Here is a 17,402-nt window from a genome sequence, read left to right on the forward strand (position 1 = left end):
CCAAAGCTATCGACTCCTAAAAATTATTAATTGCTAACTCTTCCTGTTTGTTAATCTTAAGTCTCTTCTTCTATTTGTTCTCATCCATAATATCCCTCAAGTGCCTGTTAAAATTTCTCGTACGTTAACTTGTCTTTGTGTAGGATTGAAGTCCTTCCCCTCGTCTTAAATACTCAAATCCACTTTCACCTATAGGTTACAAGTAGGCAAGGTTCAGCAGTCGCTTGCTGTCCCTTTCTAGCTCCAGAGGTCCAGAATTCCTTAATGAACGACCAGCCAACTGACATTTGGCCATGAGAGCTAGCCTGGGGTCTATTACTCACTGGCTGTGCTATTTCAGCTGACAATCTTCATTCTTTGACTTGACCTCTTTCTTTTCCTATCCCTTATTTTACATATTTTGTTCTTATACTTCAATCAGCTTTTCATTTGATCATTTCCTGCTTGAAAATTTTAGATTTATTTTCCCACCTCTCCCAACTTAGTATCTTGTTTTTTGTTTACCAATTGACTATCAATATTCATCTTCTTCTTTTGTTTTTTCTTTCCAATTAATAAATTGCAGCAGCATCTAGCTATAGTGGGTGGCATTTCCTCATCCTTGTCATCTGAAGGTTCAACTCCTGATTGTGGTTTTGTGATTCACATGCATAGAAGGAGAAACTTGCAAGAATTTCTTTTTAACAGGAAGACATATATACGTGCATGGTTGCTACATAGTTTGTTTACCTATTTGATCAATTTACATGAGAGGTGTTACCTACAATTTTTTTTTTTTTGCAGTTATTCTTGAGTTGATCAGTAACGAGTCTTGAAACTTGAATTTAATAGTCTTGTGAGAGTTTCCATCTAGTAATACCTTGGTGGTTACTGGTTATCATAACTCTTAGGCACCTTTGTCTCAGAAGCATTTCCCATCTCATCAACATTGTTAAATATTGATTTTTTTTTTCATGGTTTCCAGATTTGATATCAATGGATACATTACTGGGTTTGGTAATCAAGATTGGACCAGGACGCATGAAGCTGCTGCTCGAACATCTCCTGTGGTTTCAGCAGTCATTGAAGGAGGGGCCACTTGTGTTGGGAAAACTGTTGTGGATGAAATGGCTTATAGGTTAGAACTTAACTCATTTGTTCTTTTGGGTCTTAAAATTTCATATGCCATGGTTGTTGACTTATCTGAAGTAGTATTTTTGTTACAGTAGTTGTTTTTTTTCCGTGGTTTTTGAGTTATTTTATCACAGAGATGGTGATTATTGTTCCTTAGCATTGAACTGCATGGTGGGCTTACTCGGAAAACTCTTTCTTTGAACACAATACTTGTCAATGACTAGCTGTTGATCTGTCTATCTACTGCTTCAATTTTCTATATGGGTTTTTATGTGTGTTGTCGTTTTGTTCTGATTTTATATTATTGGTATCATGATACCTATGTTTTTTTTTTTTAGTTTCAATGGAGAAAACAAACATTATGGTACTCCAACCAATCCTATAGCTCCTGAACGAGTACCAGGTGGATCTTCCAGTGGATCTGCTGTAGCTGTTGCTGCTAAACTAGTTGACTTTTCTCTCGGTGAGCTTCTAACTTTTCTTTCATTTGAATTCTCATCGAGTTTTACAATATGTATGGGAAGCTACAGATAAGTGGTCCTGTGCATGCAATTGAATCATTAGGTTCTACTATCTGTTTTATGATGGATGTTATCCATATTGTTTCTCCTCTCTATACCACCACCACCCCCACCCCAAAAAAATAAAAATAAAAAAGAGTTGCGCTCATAAATATTTTTGTTGCCATGTTTTTTCTTTGGAGCTGTATATTTTTTCAACTTTTCTTTCTTTGTCTGAGGTACGGACATTTCTTCATTTTTTTTTTTGGCTTGGTAACACCCAAGATTGTCTAATGTAAAGGGCATTCCTTTAAAATATTTCAACACTTTTCCCCTTCACCTTTTTTTTTTTTGTTTCTTTCTTATTTTTCTTTTAATAGGTGGAAGTTCTCTTAAATGTTGAAGCATTTGGTGGTAGAACATTAGCAATCTTTTGTCAAGATTTTTGCCAGATAATTTAAGTGTTGTCACCACCTAATGTAGAGCTAGATCGATGATGACCTATCCTGTAGAAGTATCAAGATGCTGACTAACAGTAGTGGTGGAGGGCTGGTTAAGGACAAGGAGAAGTCTGAGAAGAAATCAGAGTTGCAGGGGAGAGAGGAACGCATAAGAAGAAGGGAGGGGGGGGGGAGATAAGAAGCTCGCACACCAAGCCACACAGAATTCAACCAAACATAGTTTATTCCATTCTCAAATCTCTGAATTTTTGATCGGTACCAGCATACATATAAATAAGAAAAGAAAACCTATACAAAGCCTAAAATAAAAATAGAAACATATCCAACTAGGAAACTACCGTCCTATGTATCATACCCAAAATAAAAGATTACATAATATTTTCCCAAATAAATAAACATTCTAAAATCCTACTAGACTCCAAAAACTCAAATTGGTCCCTGTTCATCTCCGTCTGGATACCCAAATGGGTTTGGGTCGGTCCAAGGTAGTGCACCTGCATCAATTCCCCCGGTGTTGAGAAAAACTCGACCTCAAGTTTTGTAGGACAGAAGAATTAAAAGCTCACGAGTAGCGGCTATCGGCAACTTGAAGAAATCCAAAATATGAAGTTTTGGCGTTGCATCCATGTCTGCGAAATCATGGGGAAGAACGAAGTCAAGGTGAGGAATGATCCACAATCTTCTCGTCTATCATTGCCATTATTGGCTGTTCTTGTTGAGGTTGCATCACCGGTATTGCCTCTTTTGGCTTTTGAGCGAACTTCATCAACTAACCCATGAAGAATGAATGTCTGGCGCATGTAAAAATGTTGTAGGGTGCACAAGTTTCTGTCACGAGCAACGATGCCTTTTCATTCTTCTAACCATTCCTGCAGGAAAGCCCCCTCCCAACATCCACTGTGATTCACGAACCCACAAACCGCCCCACTGTGACCTCAGTCGAATCCCTGTCTAGGGGGTTCTTTCTACACCCCCCCCCCCCCCCCCCAAAAAAAAAAAAAAAAAAAAAAAAAAAACTCAGACCTTGATTCTGCCACATCCGCCAGCGACCAACACTCCACTGCCCCCTCATCTCCCTTTTTGGGTTCCACCAGTGAATAAAGAAGAGAATAGAAGACGGAATGAGTGGGAAAAAAATGGTTTTGAAGCTCCCGACGCGAGTCGCCCTCCTTCAAAATTGCACTCCTCCCATTGAAGTCCCCTTTTCTGGTTTGAAGTTGAACTTTCCAACCGTGGATCGACCCAAACTCCTTGCCGAACTCCTCTGTTGCAGCTCGCAGCGGCTTCCTTGGTAGTCTTTTTCCTCTCTGGTTCACTCCTAGTAGAATACAGTATCCCTCCCATGGTTCCTTTTGTTCATTCTTTCCTTGTATTTTTTTTTCTTGTAATTCATTCCATTCTCAAATATCTAATTTTTTGATCGGTACCAGCATACATTTAAATAAGTAAAGAAAACCTATACATAGCCTAAAATAAAAATAGAAACATTTCCAACTAGGAAACTATCAAGTTACCGTACGTCCTATGTATCCTACCCAAAATAAAAGATTACGTAATATTTTCCCAAATAAATAAACTTCCTAAAATCCTACTAGACTCCAAATACTCGAACTGGACCCAGTTCATCTCCGCCTGGATACCCAAATGGGTTTGGTTCGGTCCAAGGTACTGCACCTGCATCAAGTAGACTTGACAACTGATTCCAGCAACACAATATCAAAAAATCACCCAACAACCAAGCTATTGATATAGTTCTTAACATAACAGACACTCAAGGGTCTGAGACACACTACAAGGCTGTTAACCAGTCACAGAAAATGGGACAACACACAGTCTGTACTGTTGGCTGACAGAGATGAACTAAAACACAGAATTAGCAACTGGCCCAGGTGGTTTATGACCAGGGAATGAGCATACCAAAATCTGAAAGATTTATACTGGTTTGATGTCTGAGAAATCACCATTGGAAGTTGCTGTTAATTGAATGAAGTAACAAAGAGAATGAAAAGAAGAAGAAGAAAAGAAGGATACGTAGGTATCTCACCTACCGTAGAGAAGGTATCCCACCTTTCTCCACGAGGGCCTCTTAGCCTGGCTCTCTCTCACAGCAGCTGCATCTCACAGGTTTCAAAGGCAAGCTTTCTTTTCTTTTAAACTCAAACCGTGGGAGCTGTAACAGTCCCTCTCTTGTATTAATAACCTTCAAACTCCCTTCTTGCGTTGGGGGGGGGGGAACCCTTACAAATTAGAAACCAAATAAACTAGAAACTATCCTTGATTGCAATCTAATTCCTAGTTACATGACTTGCATCAAAATAGTAACTGAAATCAAATAAGATCTTGTAAGTTTGTAACTGAATCCTAATTAATACCTAGTAACTGAAATAGAAACTAAATAAAATCCTAAAACCGTCATTAACTAAATAGCACAAAATAGAAACTACTAAATAGTAACTGTATATAATTTTAAATTTCATCCTAATCACCTCCATATCATCAGATTTGGAAGCTTTATATCATAAGGATGATACCCCCGCAAGTCATGAAAGAAGATCTCTTCTTGGGCCTAAATCTGGACCACGCTAGGCTGGCTGATTGACTGGTTCGATGTGCTGGCAGAATTGGCCTTCTTTCTTTCCTCCTTTGATCTACATCACCACCTGCTTTTGACATGGATTTAATTTTAGAACCTAAGTTTGAAACAAATTCTGTTTATTTCCCTTTTTCTTCTGGAAGTGATTGTATTATTCTGATGAGTTGAGGTAATTATATAATGATATATCAAGGCTGTTCTTGATGTTATGTCATTTTTGGATGTGCTTACTTATAAGTTAAAATGTATGGTAGGTACGGATACTGTTGGAGGTGTGAGAGTACCTGCAGGTTTTTGTGGTACAATAGGCTTCAAACCATCTCATGGCGCTGTTTCTCACATTGGAATTATTCCTGTTGCCCCCAGTCTTGACACTGTCGGTATGTATGGATAGGATCCTTTTAGAATTGATCTGGAGACATGTTGGCTATTCCATTATCTTGAACATCATGACAATTTAAAAAATACAAATATTTGTGTCTGCTTAGAGTTTGCAAAAATTGCTTAATAATTACTTTCATGTGAAACAGAGCTTAATGGTTGGTTGAATACTTCTTACTCATCTATCTGATAAGAAGATATATAAATGCACTTCAACTTATTTAATTATTAATATTGTAAGCATTATATATATAACAAGACGATATGAAATCAGGATGGGTCGTACTCATTATTTATTGACTACACCAATGATATGCCAACACCAAGCTGAAGTCATACTTTGATCAGGCTCAGCTCAGGCGAGTTTAATTAAATGAGCTGGCTTAACGGCTTAACGCTAGGGCTCATCTAAACTCATATTAATACTTATTTATATCCTTTATACTAAAGTTACAATTTTACGTTCCTTCCCTTTGTTACATCACTACCTTTTTATCTATTTTCTTTGAAAAATTGTGTGCTTATTTTCTGTCATTTCTCATCTGAATTGGTCTTGAAATTTATGTTCACATGATCTGTGTTATGAACTTATGATTCATAATCGATCCTGCTATTAATAGAAAGATCATCCATAGGAGTAAATTTTTATAGTATTTCAAATTCCATATTGTTTTGATCTCTGATCTATTGCTGGTTGATGGGATGGCTTGGCAAGTAATAAATCTATTCTGTGCAACATACCATATCTGTATGGATGCAATTCTAATTTCATGTCTGGAATGCCTTTGTTATTCCATGTATTGTCCTTCCTCTGATATTTATCATTCCTTAACCAGGATGGTTTGCTAGGGACCCTAGTGTCTTGCGCCGTGTCAGTCATGTGCTTCTACAACTTCCATATGCAAGTCAACGTATGCCCAGGAATATTATAATAGCCGATGATTGTTTTCAGCTATTAAAGATGGACCGGATTACTCAGATGGTGATTAGATCCACAGAGAAGCTATTTGGAAGTATGTTCTTATTCTGTTTGACTTGTACCTGTTTTTCACTAACCTTTCTATCCCTATGCTCTCTTATTATTTTGTGGAATTGCTGACAGCCTTCTTTTATGACCTGCTATTTCAGGACAAGTTTTGAAGCATGCAAACCTTGCAGACTATTTGGATTTTAACGTACCAAGTTTGAAACAATTTCATATTGAAAAAAGAAATGACGAACTGAAAATATCTTCCATCAGAGCACTTGCAAATGCCACACAGTTACTTCAAAGGTGTCTATTTTTTCAATATTAAAATTTAGGTCTTAAGTAATGGTGGTGGTGTTGTAGTTTCTAAATTCTGTCTGTGAGTCTCAGGGGCAGTTTTCTCACTTTTTTATTTAGTTTCAATTTTGTGCACCTTCTTGGTTATTTGCAAGGTACTAAAACTCGGGTCTCGGTACCAACTCGACTCTTGGAAAAACCGAGACGAGTCGAGATCTCACCGAGTTGGTGCATTTTTTTTTCTTTCAACTCGAAGCCTCAACTTTGGGTCAACCCGAGATCCGAGATCTCGCCGAGATATGTCGAGTTTTGTCCAATTAGGTAAGGTATTTAAGTGGTAGGTGGGTTAAATAATGGGTCGAAACCGAGATCCGAGATCTCGCCGAGATATTGCACTTTTGAGACTCGTAGGCAGTCTCGTCTCGGCTTTTCCAAAAACCGAGAAACTCGGCGAGATCTCGGCTCTTGAGTTCTCGAACTATGGTTATTTGACACAGTTTCCTGCCATAATACAGTTGTCTTTATTTAATTTCTAATTTGGCTTGAAAATTGAAATATGAGCCAAGGAATAAAGCATCTTAGAGCTCGTGGAGCTTTAGATAAGCTGTTATGATTGTTTTATTACTAGTTAATGAAACTTTGCTGTACTTATGTTGCTGGTTGGGTGTTTATTATGAATATTACTCTCTGGTTGCGACTCCTGGAAACTATTGCAAACCAAGTTGAACCTATTCTCTCTTTCTCTTCTCTCCTTATTTTGTGCTCTCTTTTCTCTTTTTTGCCGACCCCATTAAGTTGGGTTATTTTTATATGCTCACTCATACTTTACTGCCAGAAAATTTAAACATAACCATTTGTTAAGCTCAAACCCCCATTAAGTTTCTCAGTTCTCACTCCTAGGTCCTAGTATAGCCAATCACTACTTATCTCTTTCATGCTCATCAATGATCTTTGAATCTTCACCTTATCAACTGTCACTATAATATTCTTCTTCCTCTTATCCCTCATACTAAGCTTGAAAACACAGCAAATTTTGCTTGGGAGTATCAAACCCTAACCATATAATTACGCTACATGGCTCTTTCCTGGATGGGTTATGCATATCAATCAGAGAACCAATGACGAGGTTGTAAAGATTGGTGAATACAGGACAGCTGGGGCCACCATTTGCCATCATGTTTCAGTCTCCATAAAGATCAAGACGTTTAAGGAGATAGTGCCCATAAAATTATGGTGAGGTGGATTGATGCAGTTAGGCATAGGGATAATTAGAGATGTATGTAATTTGTTTTTTTGTTTGTCTTTATATTTTTAGATTCATTAATAGCAAGTAGGAGATTGAGTCCAAATTAGAGTCAAGTTTTGTTTTAGTTTTGGGTAAGGATTAGGATTGTTTGAAATCTTTAAATATATGTTGTAACAGAGGATTCTTAGATTTGGAATGAAAAGTTTCTTTTTTGAGTTGAAACCGATGGCTGCCAAGAGCTGCATATCCCTCTCTCCTCTTATCACTTCAGGTACAGCCTATCCACACCTTTACCTTTATTTGTCTTCTGTTCTTCTGATTTCTTCTTTCTTCTTTCTGTTATTTCCTTCTTATTGATATTACCCTGTTTTGGTGTGAATCTGATATCCGTAAAGAGAGCTCATCTCTCCAGGCTCTTGTTCTTTCAACGGTTCAACCTAAAATTCTGTGCATCAATATCATTGCTGTGGGCAACTTAAACTCCAGAATACCATCCTTTATAAGTTCCCTCTTTGTTAGATATTAACCCGTAATCATGTCTGAATCTGTAGGTACTGCCAGGAACACACTCAGCGATTTCATTCTGTTATTTAAACAAATATTTGATTTGCTAATGTTTGCATTCTGTCTGGGTGAGTGATATTATGGGGTTGAAGATGAAGAGTTTCTGAACCAATAATGACAGATTCCTCCTTATTTACACAAAAGCCCTTATTTCTCTATTTTGTTCTATTTTAATTCCTTAGGCTAGTCTAATATGATAATGGATCTTCCTTCTTTAAGTTTATTTATTATTACATCCCACATTCTGTTTACCCCTCTCAAACAGGCCCTAACCATTCTTAATATTTCGGAAATTGCCACTGATCTCAATATTTTAAATCTTATTCACTTTTGTGGGCCCATGGTGACCCTAATCTGGGGTTATTGATCCCAGGATTGCATCATGGATTATGTGGACGGTTACTTCTAGAGTGCCATGTGATTGAAGCTTGCAATTCTAATTTAGTAGGAAAATTTTATACAACAGCTATTAAATCAATGATGCTTTATGGAGCATAGTATTAAATCTCGTCTCGGAAGGGCCATTTTGGCCGGACCGAAATTTTGGCGCAATTTCGCCAAAATATTGTATTTTTTTTCTCTGAGTTTTGCTTGGCCATTGAGGGGTGTAAAATGACGAATTGCCAGAATGACCGAAACGAAATGACCGAAATTTTGGCGAAATGGTGCATTTTTTAGAGTGAAATTTCTGAAACAAGATGACCGAAATTTCAGAAATATTGCATTTTTTTCATTTCGACATGGCATCTCGTCTCGGCCTGGCCGAAATATCCGAAATTTCAGCGAGATTTTGAACTATGTTATGGAGCATAGTGATGGGCAATCAAAGAAGCAAAAAATGTAGAGAATGAGGTGATGTAGGTCAAAGCATGAAGAAGAAAAGGACCCTTCATATCTCAACATCCATGCATCAAAATAGGCTGAGATTTTGAGGAGTCGTCCCAACCTAGGAGGTCTACCCTTCGACTGGAGAATCAACCCCATCAAAGGTTTTAGTTACTAATTCTGGAACTTGAGTTCATCAGGTTGACAACTATTTTCTGTCCAGCCGATAAGCCAGGCTTGGTAGTATTTATTTTCTTCTGAGGTTAGCCATCAACCTAATGTAGTTAGGCCTTGAGAATTAAAAGAATTAAACCCCTCCTGATCACCTACTGTTAGGTGTTACTCTAATTTTTCTATTGCTGGAAGTGGTGACATATCATACTGACGTTAGTATTGAGTGATCCTATTGTGGGATTGGTTCCTAGTTGGGAACTGGTCCTACATTAGAGGGTAGCTGGATTAGGTTGGATCAGTGGCATGATTAGAAAAAAAATAATGCATTCACAAGAACTAACAAGTAACAAGTCATTCCAATGGATTTCAAGATGGAGGATTACCTGATATGGTTCGAGTCTAGACCCCTCAACTCAATGGGATTCCAGTCCAAAGATGTGTCTTCTGTTTTTTTTTTTTTTTGGGGGGGGGGGGGGGGAGACTGCACCACTGAATGACATATTATTATAATTATACTGTCACTATGTTTTAGGATGATTCTTTTGGCATTATTTTGACTTCGTAGATTCTATTTCATATTTGTACACTCCAGAAGTAAAAAATCATCTTCTTTTGCCTGTATCTGGAAGTCTTTTCTGTGCAAACTTTTTTTTGTTAAATTGGCAGTTACTTTCTTGGCCATTCAATTTGGAAAGAGATGCTAAATTTTCTTTCATAACAAAGACAACAAGAAGAAGAAGAAGGTTCTGGAAGTCTGTTGCTATATTTTGTACTCAAGGAGGAAAATTTGTATCAGGACATTTAAGATATGATTAGATGCTTCTTTTGGCACATAGTATGACTTCTGCAGATTAAATGACATATTTGTACCCTCCTGAAGAATATAATAATCTTCTTTTGACTGTATCCGAAGTCAGACTGTGTATTTCTTTTGCTAAAAATGGCAATTACTTTTCGTGGCCCTTCAATTTGGAAAGAATTGCAAAATTTAGTCTGATTTTCTGAGGCTATGATCTAATACTTTTTGTTTCCTTTGTAAAACAGACATGAGTTCAAAAGTAATCATGAGGAATGGATCAACTTGACCAAGCCTGTTTTAGATACTTTTGTATCAGCACAATTTCACCAAGTGTCCGCCGATACAAAGTTGGAACATTGCCATTTAGTAAGGAATGAAGTGCGTTCGGCTCTCAACTCACTTTTGAAGGTATCATAATATTTTATGGGTATTGCACTGATATTTGGTAAAGTTGTTAATTGCAGTATATTGTTTATAGTCAAGGGTGTGCTCAGGGAGCAATCAAGTGCATGTGTTCCTTTGTTATGTGCGACTGGCAATAATTTATTATATGCAACTTGGAAGATCAGCAACAATTTGTTGAATAAAAAATTTAAATGACCAAAGGGTGAAAAAGTTACATGAGTGGAAACCCTGTACTTTAGTTGTTTTTCTGCTTTTGGAAGACTGGATAATTATTTCTGTATTTATGTGCAACTGGGATCCCTTAATATGTTAAGGCTTTGTTTCTTGTCCATAAAGCATGGAAGAGTGAAAAGTTCACTTTTTGATCACTTCCCCACATTTTTCTGTTTGATTTTTTTTTTTTTTGAGAAAGTGATTGTATTGGGAACAGTGCTAAGGAAGTACCCACTTTCTCGTTCCTCTTTATAGTGGTTGAAATTTTTATGAAAATGGTGGAATTTTTGGGAGAGTGCATGTTAAACCTCTAAAAAGAGTGGGTCTCACTTATTTTATGTACTTCCTTAGCACAACCAAACAGCGGTGTGGTTAAATTTATCATTTTCTTGCACTTCATTTCCCACTTCTTATAATTTCACTTTCACTGACTTCCCCACAATCTCTGGACAACTAAACACATAAAGGAGATTGATGAACCAAATACTGTTGTATTTTGTGTTACTTGTTTTTAAGGTATTATGTAACCCAAGAACTGTGAGTGATTTCCAAATGTGGTGTGTGCAATGATCCTAGCACTTTTATCTGGCCTATGTATTTCATTTAGTAATACAATATGTTTTTACTTTTCTGTGTTCAAAATTCATTGCAAATTTTTAACTATTTTTTTTGGGTGTATTTTCTTCTATTGCCAGCGATGTTTTTCCTTAAAACTTTTATCTACTTTTTCAAATATTATCCAATTCTTATTCATTGTTGAAATGTCGGTTTGTCGTATTGAAGCACAAACTTCTTTTGGTTTCTCTTGAGTTATGGAAGCCACTTAAATGGATGTGGAATTGCTTGTTGCCATTTCTTCCCCCAACTGCTTTGCAATTCAGTTATCAATCTCTTTTCCCCTTTTCTTTTTGCTGAAATTATCTGATACTTTGATTTTGGTGTCTTCTGAGCACTTGTTTGAATGCAGCTTCTTTTGTTTTCAGTATGTTAAAGTTTATCGAGTAATTAGGGTAATTAGGGCTGGAAATAATCTCGACTAGGATATTCTAATATCCTAGTCGAGATTCCTCCCTAATTAACTCCTATTTCTATTATGGTTTACACCTAGTTTTAATTTACTTTCTGTTTTATATTTATGGATCCTAATATGATTAGGAATCCTCTTTTGTAATCTGAGTATAAATAAGACAACAAAGGGTTGGGGGGGGGGGGGGGCACTGTTATGCTCAATTAATGCAACCAACAGTCCCCTTTCCTCTTCTCCCCTCACTCTCGGTTCTGGTATTCTAGTGTTCTGATCTGCTACACAGTACATATGCTTTTGGGTTTTGGTTTTTGAAGCAAAATTTTGTTGTTTTTTCCACATTATCTACTCAACTATGGACATGTTCACATAAATTTCTTCATTAACATGCACATAACTAAAATTGATATAAAAAAATGCACAATGAACCATTTGCCCTTATGTTGATAGTACTGTCCTGGTTATTAATTTTATGTTTCATGCAGGATGATCGGATCCTTGTGATTCCTACAGTTGCTTATCCACCTCCAAAACTCGGTTCGAAGGAGATTCTATCAGAGGACTACCAGAGCCGTAATTTTAGTCTGTTGAGTATTGCGAGCATGTCCGGCTGCTGTCAGGTAAATATTTTCTTGTTTATTCTTTTCTAATGAATGACAAGATTCATGGATCTCCTTATATTATCATTATCAGTATATCAATTTTGGTGGTTTTTTTAGTTTGATTACTTTAATGATTGACTCATGCTGCTTTGGTTCTGTTCTATTGTCATTTAATTTTTAGGTCTCTGTGCCACTGGGCCTTCATGACCGGTGTCCTGTCTCAGTGTCCTTCATAGCAAGGCATGGTGGTGATCGGTTTTTACTAGATACTGTGCAGACTATGTTTGCATCTCTTCAGGAACAGTCTGATGTAGCTGCAAAGTCAAAATTGTCTGGTAATGCCATCAACCAGGAAGAATCTGCTGAGATTGCTAAAGAAAAGGTTAGCCTGTTCCATCTCTCTCTCTCTCTCTCTTATGCTTTCTTGGTTTTTTAGTTTTGCATTTATGTAATTTTACTAAGATCTTCTTGACTTAATGCAGGAGTGATTTTGTTAGATAACCCACACATATCGAGTAATAATTGATTTGTTTGAGTGTAAATAGGTACTTAATATATGGGGTTCTATGATTGCTAAGCTAGTTGGGACCCTTTTGATTTTATTCTCCAATGATGGGTCTTGGATTGAATGCACCTTTGACATTCTCTATGGGATAGAAATGATCACCTTGTTAAATTTCTCAAGCCTTACATTTCATTTTGTCTCTTCCTGGGATACTGGTTATGTCATTGCTCAGATGTGGTTTGATATAGTATTCCCCTTAGTTCATATAACAGAGGTATATGGCCTGGTTTTAAGTTGTGAACAAATTACATAAATTTTAAAATTTTAATGGCTCAAATATAATTCATAATCCCCAATGGACTTAAATGCAAAACATGAAAAGTTGAAAACATTTAAGTGCATAATAAATGTGCACACTTTGATCCTGAATCATGGAGATTACTGCTTCAACAATAGATGCCCCAGTGCCCAATGGAGAGGATGGAAAATTTGATCAAACGTGTATTCTTCTGCCCAGGGTTTAAAGTATCAGTTAGTATCGTATCGGTACCGACCAATACCAATATGTATCGGTCAGTACCAATATGATACAAATTTTTTTTTATAGTGTATTGTACCATATCAATAAGTATCGGCCGATACACACTGATACTTAAGACATTTATTGACAGAACCCATTTCACTTTCAAAACAGACCTGTTCTTCTCACTGGCGGTACTTGAGTTTCCAAAATTTGAAGCACAACAGCACAATCGATCTCCCTTTCATTTTTTGGACTTGGGGCTTTGAATCGTTCATAAAAAAACAATTCAAAATCTACAATCAAACTGATGTTTGAAGGATTGAAACATAAAAATCATATAGTGAAAGCTAAACATAGCACAAGATATATAAGTTGAAAAAACTTCCAATTTGTTTTGCAAATCTTTGTTTTTACTTCTGTTTCTTTACTATGTTTGAGTTGATTTAGGTAAAACAAACTAAAATATTGCATCAAACATGAATTATTTCATCAAATTGTTCATAGATTTTTGAAATTTCTCAGAAACTTGAAAAGTGTACTACCCATGGTTCGAGGTCTCAGTTTCGGACCCCAACTCAGTCAGGCAGAAAATCGAGTTGGTGTATTTTTTTTTCAACTCGTTTCATGGTTTCGGTGGGTTTTTGACCTAGTTTGGTCATGAAACTTGGTAAACAGCCTATTTTGGGCCATTTAAACACAATGACACTATCAGATTTTGAAAAATCGAAGTCCAAATATGAGTTTGACTCTGGACCCTAGGTTGGTAGGCTATGACATACTAATTGGCCATATTCTACATATAATTTAGTAGTAGAAAGCAATCAAAGCATACTATTAATGTAAAACAACTTAAATAAGAATTAGGAATGTAAAAATGTAAAATAAATCAATCTTGTCTCACCTTTATCATGCAAATGAGTGCCATGCTGAATCAAAACCTTGAGACCTCGGTTGACTTTGCCGAAGCAAGTTAGCCTCTGCCTGTGACACATAGGGTTCCCATGTCATATTTCTGCAAGTTCGATGTTTGCTGAAGTATCTCCGTGCAATCCGACCATTTTTCCATCGAAAAATGGGATCAAAACCAAAGTTTTTGAGTATTTTGGAAGTTCTCTGCCGAAACCAGTGAAACTTGACTGCTCTCAGTCGAGTTCAGTGCCTTTTTATATGTGGGTTTGGTTGAGTCTCGGTCGAACCAAGATCTCGGCCGAGACAATGCACGCCCCCCATTTCGTAGCTGGTCTCGTCTTGGTTTTGCAAAAAATCGAGATATTTTTGAGATCTCGGCGAGACCTCATTCCATGGTTCTACCTTAAAAAAATTGATTTACTTGCAAAAACAATTGATATTGAGTTGGGAGATTTATATACATTAACTATATATCAGTATATGTAAGAAACATCATCCTTTGTACAATTTCAATCAAATGCACTTGTCTCGTAATACATTTTTCTCCTTTTTAGTGTTTATACATGATACATGTTGTATATTGCTTATGTATAGTGTTTTATGCTCCAAAAGCACATTTCCAGGCGTATCTTGACCATATCTATGCATATATTTAGCGTATCCTGTGTTTCTCTGATATGGTACGTCTCTTAAAATCGCCCCTCCGATACGATACCTGATACCAATACATAAAACCTTGCTTCTTCCCCCCCGCTTTGTCGTCGTCGTCCTCTCTTCCCTCTTGCTCTTTCTCCTCTTTCTTTCTTTCTTCTGTGGCTACTTAACAGCAATGATGGATTCTTCTTTTTCCTATTTGTGGAAAAATCATTGTCTGATGGTTGCTGGAAGGATATGAACTGATCCTATACCCATACTTGTGTTGCATCATGTCAAGATGGGTACTTTGGATGATGCAGGAGCATTCCTGCAATGCTGCTGAAAATTTTTCTCCAGGGTCATTGCACTGTTTTGGCATTGGGACTTGGGAACATTGTGGTTTAACTTGTAATGGGCTGGTTTTATTTAAGTTTGAAGTTTTTATTTGCAAATGGGACTTAAGCCCGTGAGTCAGTAGTAGTTAGCTTGGTCAAGGGGTTCAGAGATATGATCAGTAGGAGTCTCTAGACTTGTTTTCTAAAAATAGAGTTATGTTAGTGAAAGAAAGTTGCATCTTAGGAATCCTTCCCATAGGAGTCCTTTCCTATCCTATTTTATTTCTTTCTTAGTTAATGTTATTGCAACTTCCTAAGAGAGCTGGATATAGTGTGGTGAGTTGATTAATGGAAGTTGTTTTGTGAGTGTTGTTGCTCTTTTCTGTTCTTCCTGTGGTTGTACCCAAGGGAAACCCTAGCAAGGTTGTAGCTATTAGTTGTAGACCATTGAGTCTATCCTTCTTTTATCTCTTCTTCCTTTTTTTTTATTTTTCACATTCGTCAAATTATTGTTTACAGGCCCATAACCATACTTTTTTTTCTTCTATCCTGCTAAACCCTATGCAGGCCTTTTCCCACTATATCTTCCTAGAAGGAGAAGCTTCGTCATTGGTGTGTATAGAAGGATCCAGAAATCTTGTGAATTTAGTAAAAAGGATAATATATAAGTAGGAATTGCACCTTCTACCCCTTTAACATCCCCCCCCCCCCCCAAAAAAAAAAAAAAAAAAAAAAAAGGGGGAAGGGTGGAGCATATAATCCCTTTGATGGGCTGGATTACATTTAACTAGGTTTTTTGAAACTATAGTTGCATGGGCCCATTTCTTTTAGGGACAGATAGGAAACATCCTCCCAGAAACTACTAAGTTGCTTTTATGGTGTTATTGCTACACTTGTTGGGGTTGGGATGGAGGTTACTCATCTGTGTGCTTTGGGACTGTGTTAATGTCCACTAGATGAAACAAGGTTAATGTCCACTAGATGAAACAAAAATGGCAATAACAATGAAAACTGTGAATAACTTTTGCAACTAATGATATATGTTTGAACTGCTGCTTGGTTCGAGCATCTTATGTTTTTGAGGCTACATTCTTGAGACGATTTGAACTCTGGTCACATCAACTTCTTTAATATTCATTGTCAATACTACACTTTCTGTTTCCATGAGATTTGACAAAAAATAAATTTGAGTATAACTTTAGATTCCATCATATCATCCCCTTGCTGTGTCGAAGAGTGCATGCTCGGTCAATTATCCTACTTTAAAAAGAAATGCTCAGTACATGTTATTGGGCTTTAATATATAAATTCCCTCAAAGGCATGGTCATTGTCCTCAGTCCCTGACCTTTTATGGTCAGTGTAGATATTTCTGATACCATCTGTTTATATTCTTTTATGTTGCATTAATCTATCATGATCTTTTATAGAATTGCAAACTTGATGCATTGCCATTTTAGAACATTATTTACAAGTGTGTTAATTTGTTGTTTTAGCTTGTATTTTTCACTTGGTCATCTCTGTTTTTACATGCCCTATGTTTATGTTCATCAAATGGAGAGACACTATGGCTATTTAAAATCCAATGGTATCTAAATTCTGTTGAAAAAAGAGGAGCACCTAGTTATGATCTTTCCATTGTGAACGAGGAGCACTTAGTTACCTATAAAAGTGAGAATCATACTAGCCAAATAGACTTCTTCTTAATAAGAAGGGCTGACAGATTGGTGTGTAAGGACTATAAGGTTATCCCTGGAGATAGCTTAATCATCCAACATAGATTGGTGATCCTGTATATGTGCTTCAGTGCATAGAAGCGTAGGAGGAGGGAACATATGCACCCTAAGATAAGGTGCTGGAGATTAAAAGGGGTGTCCCTGAGGACATTTACTGATAATGTGGTCAAACAAGGAAAGTGGGATTTTGAGGGAGACACCAATACGGTGTGGAACACAAGATGATGTCTTATATTAAGAGGGTTGCCAAAGATGTGCTAGGGGAAGCGAAGGGTAGTCGTCAGGCCCCTAGGGAGACTTGGTGGTGGAACGATGAGGTCCAAGCAGCCATTAAGACCAAGAAAGAGTGTTTTAAGACATGACAAAGGACTAAAGAAACAAAGGATAAAAAGAGGTATTATGATGAAAATAGATGAAAAGAGATGAAAAGAGAAGAGAATGTAGCTGCAACTTTTGGGGAGTCCAGCCGTATGAAACTCCCCACATCAATTCATTATATAAGATAACAGGACAACAAAAATATAACCCCAAAGAACCCAAAATACCCCTCTCGTTATTAGTGCTAGCGCTAATCCTGAGACTCCAAGTCTCTTAAG

General features: G+C 37.0%; 1 protein-coding gene across 1 annotated transcript in view; it reads left to right on the forward strand.

Moving 5' to 3' along the window:
• Positions 1-17,402, forward strand: part of LOC122650272 (translocon at the outer membrane of chloroplasts 64) — a 44,805-nt gene that overhangs the window by 10,188 nt on the left and 17,215 nt on the right. The window contains exons 4-11 of the mRNA XM_043843643.1: positions 965-1,117; positions 1,452-1,576; positions 4,922-5,047; positions 5,885-6,061; positions 6,177-6,321; positions 10,166-10,328; positions 12,048-12,182; positions 12,346-12,546. Of these exons, the coding sequence (XP_043699578.1) occupies positions 965-1,117; positions 1,452-1,576; positions 4,922-5,047; positions 5,885-6,061; positions 6,177-6,321; positions 10,166-10,328; positions 12,048-12,182; positions 12,346-12,546 (1,225 nt within the window). The remainder of the gene's footprint in view (positions 1-964; positions 1,118-1,451; positions 1,577-4,921; positions 5,048-5,884; positions 6,062-6,176; positions 6,322-10,165; positions 10,329-12,047; positions 12,183-12,345; positions 12,547-17,402) is intronic.

This window comes from Telopea speciosissima, chromosome 2 (genome assembly GCF_018873765.1).
Source record: "Telopea speciosissima isolate NSW1024214 ecotype Mountain lineage chromosome 2, Tspe_v1, whole genome shotgun sequence".
Taxonomy (NCBI): Eukaryota; Viridiplantae; Streptophyta; class Magnoliopsida; order Proteales; family Proteaceae; genus Telopea; species Telopea speciosissima.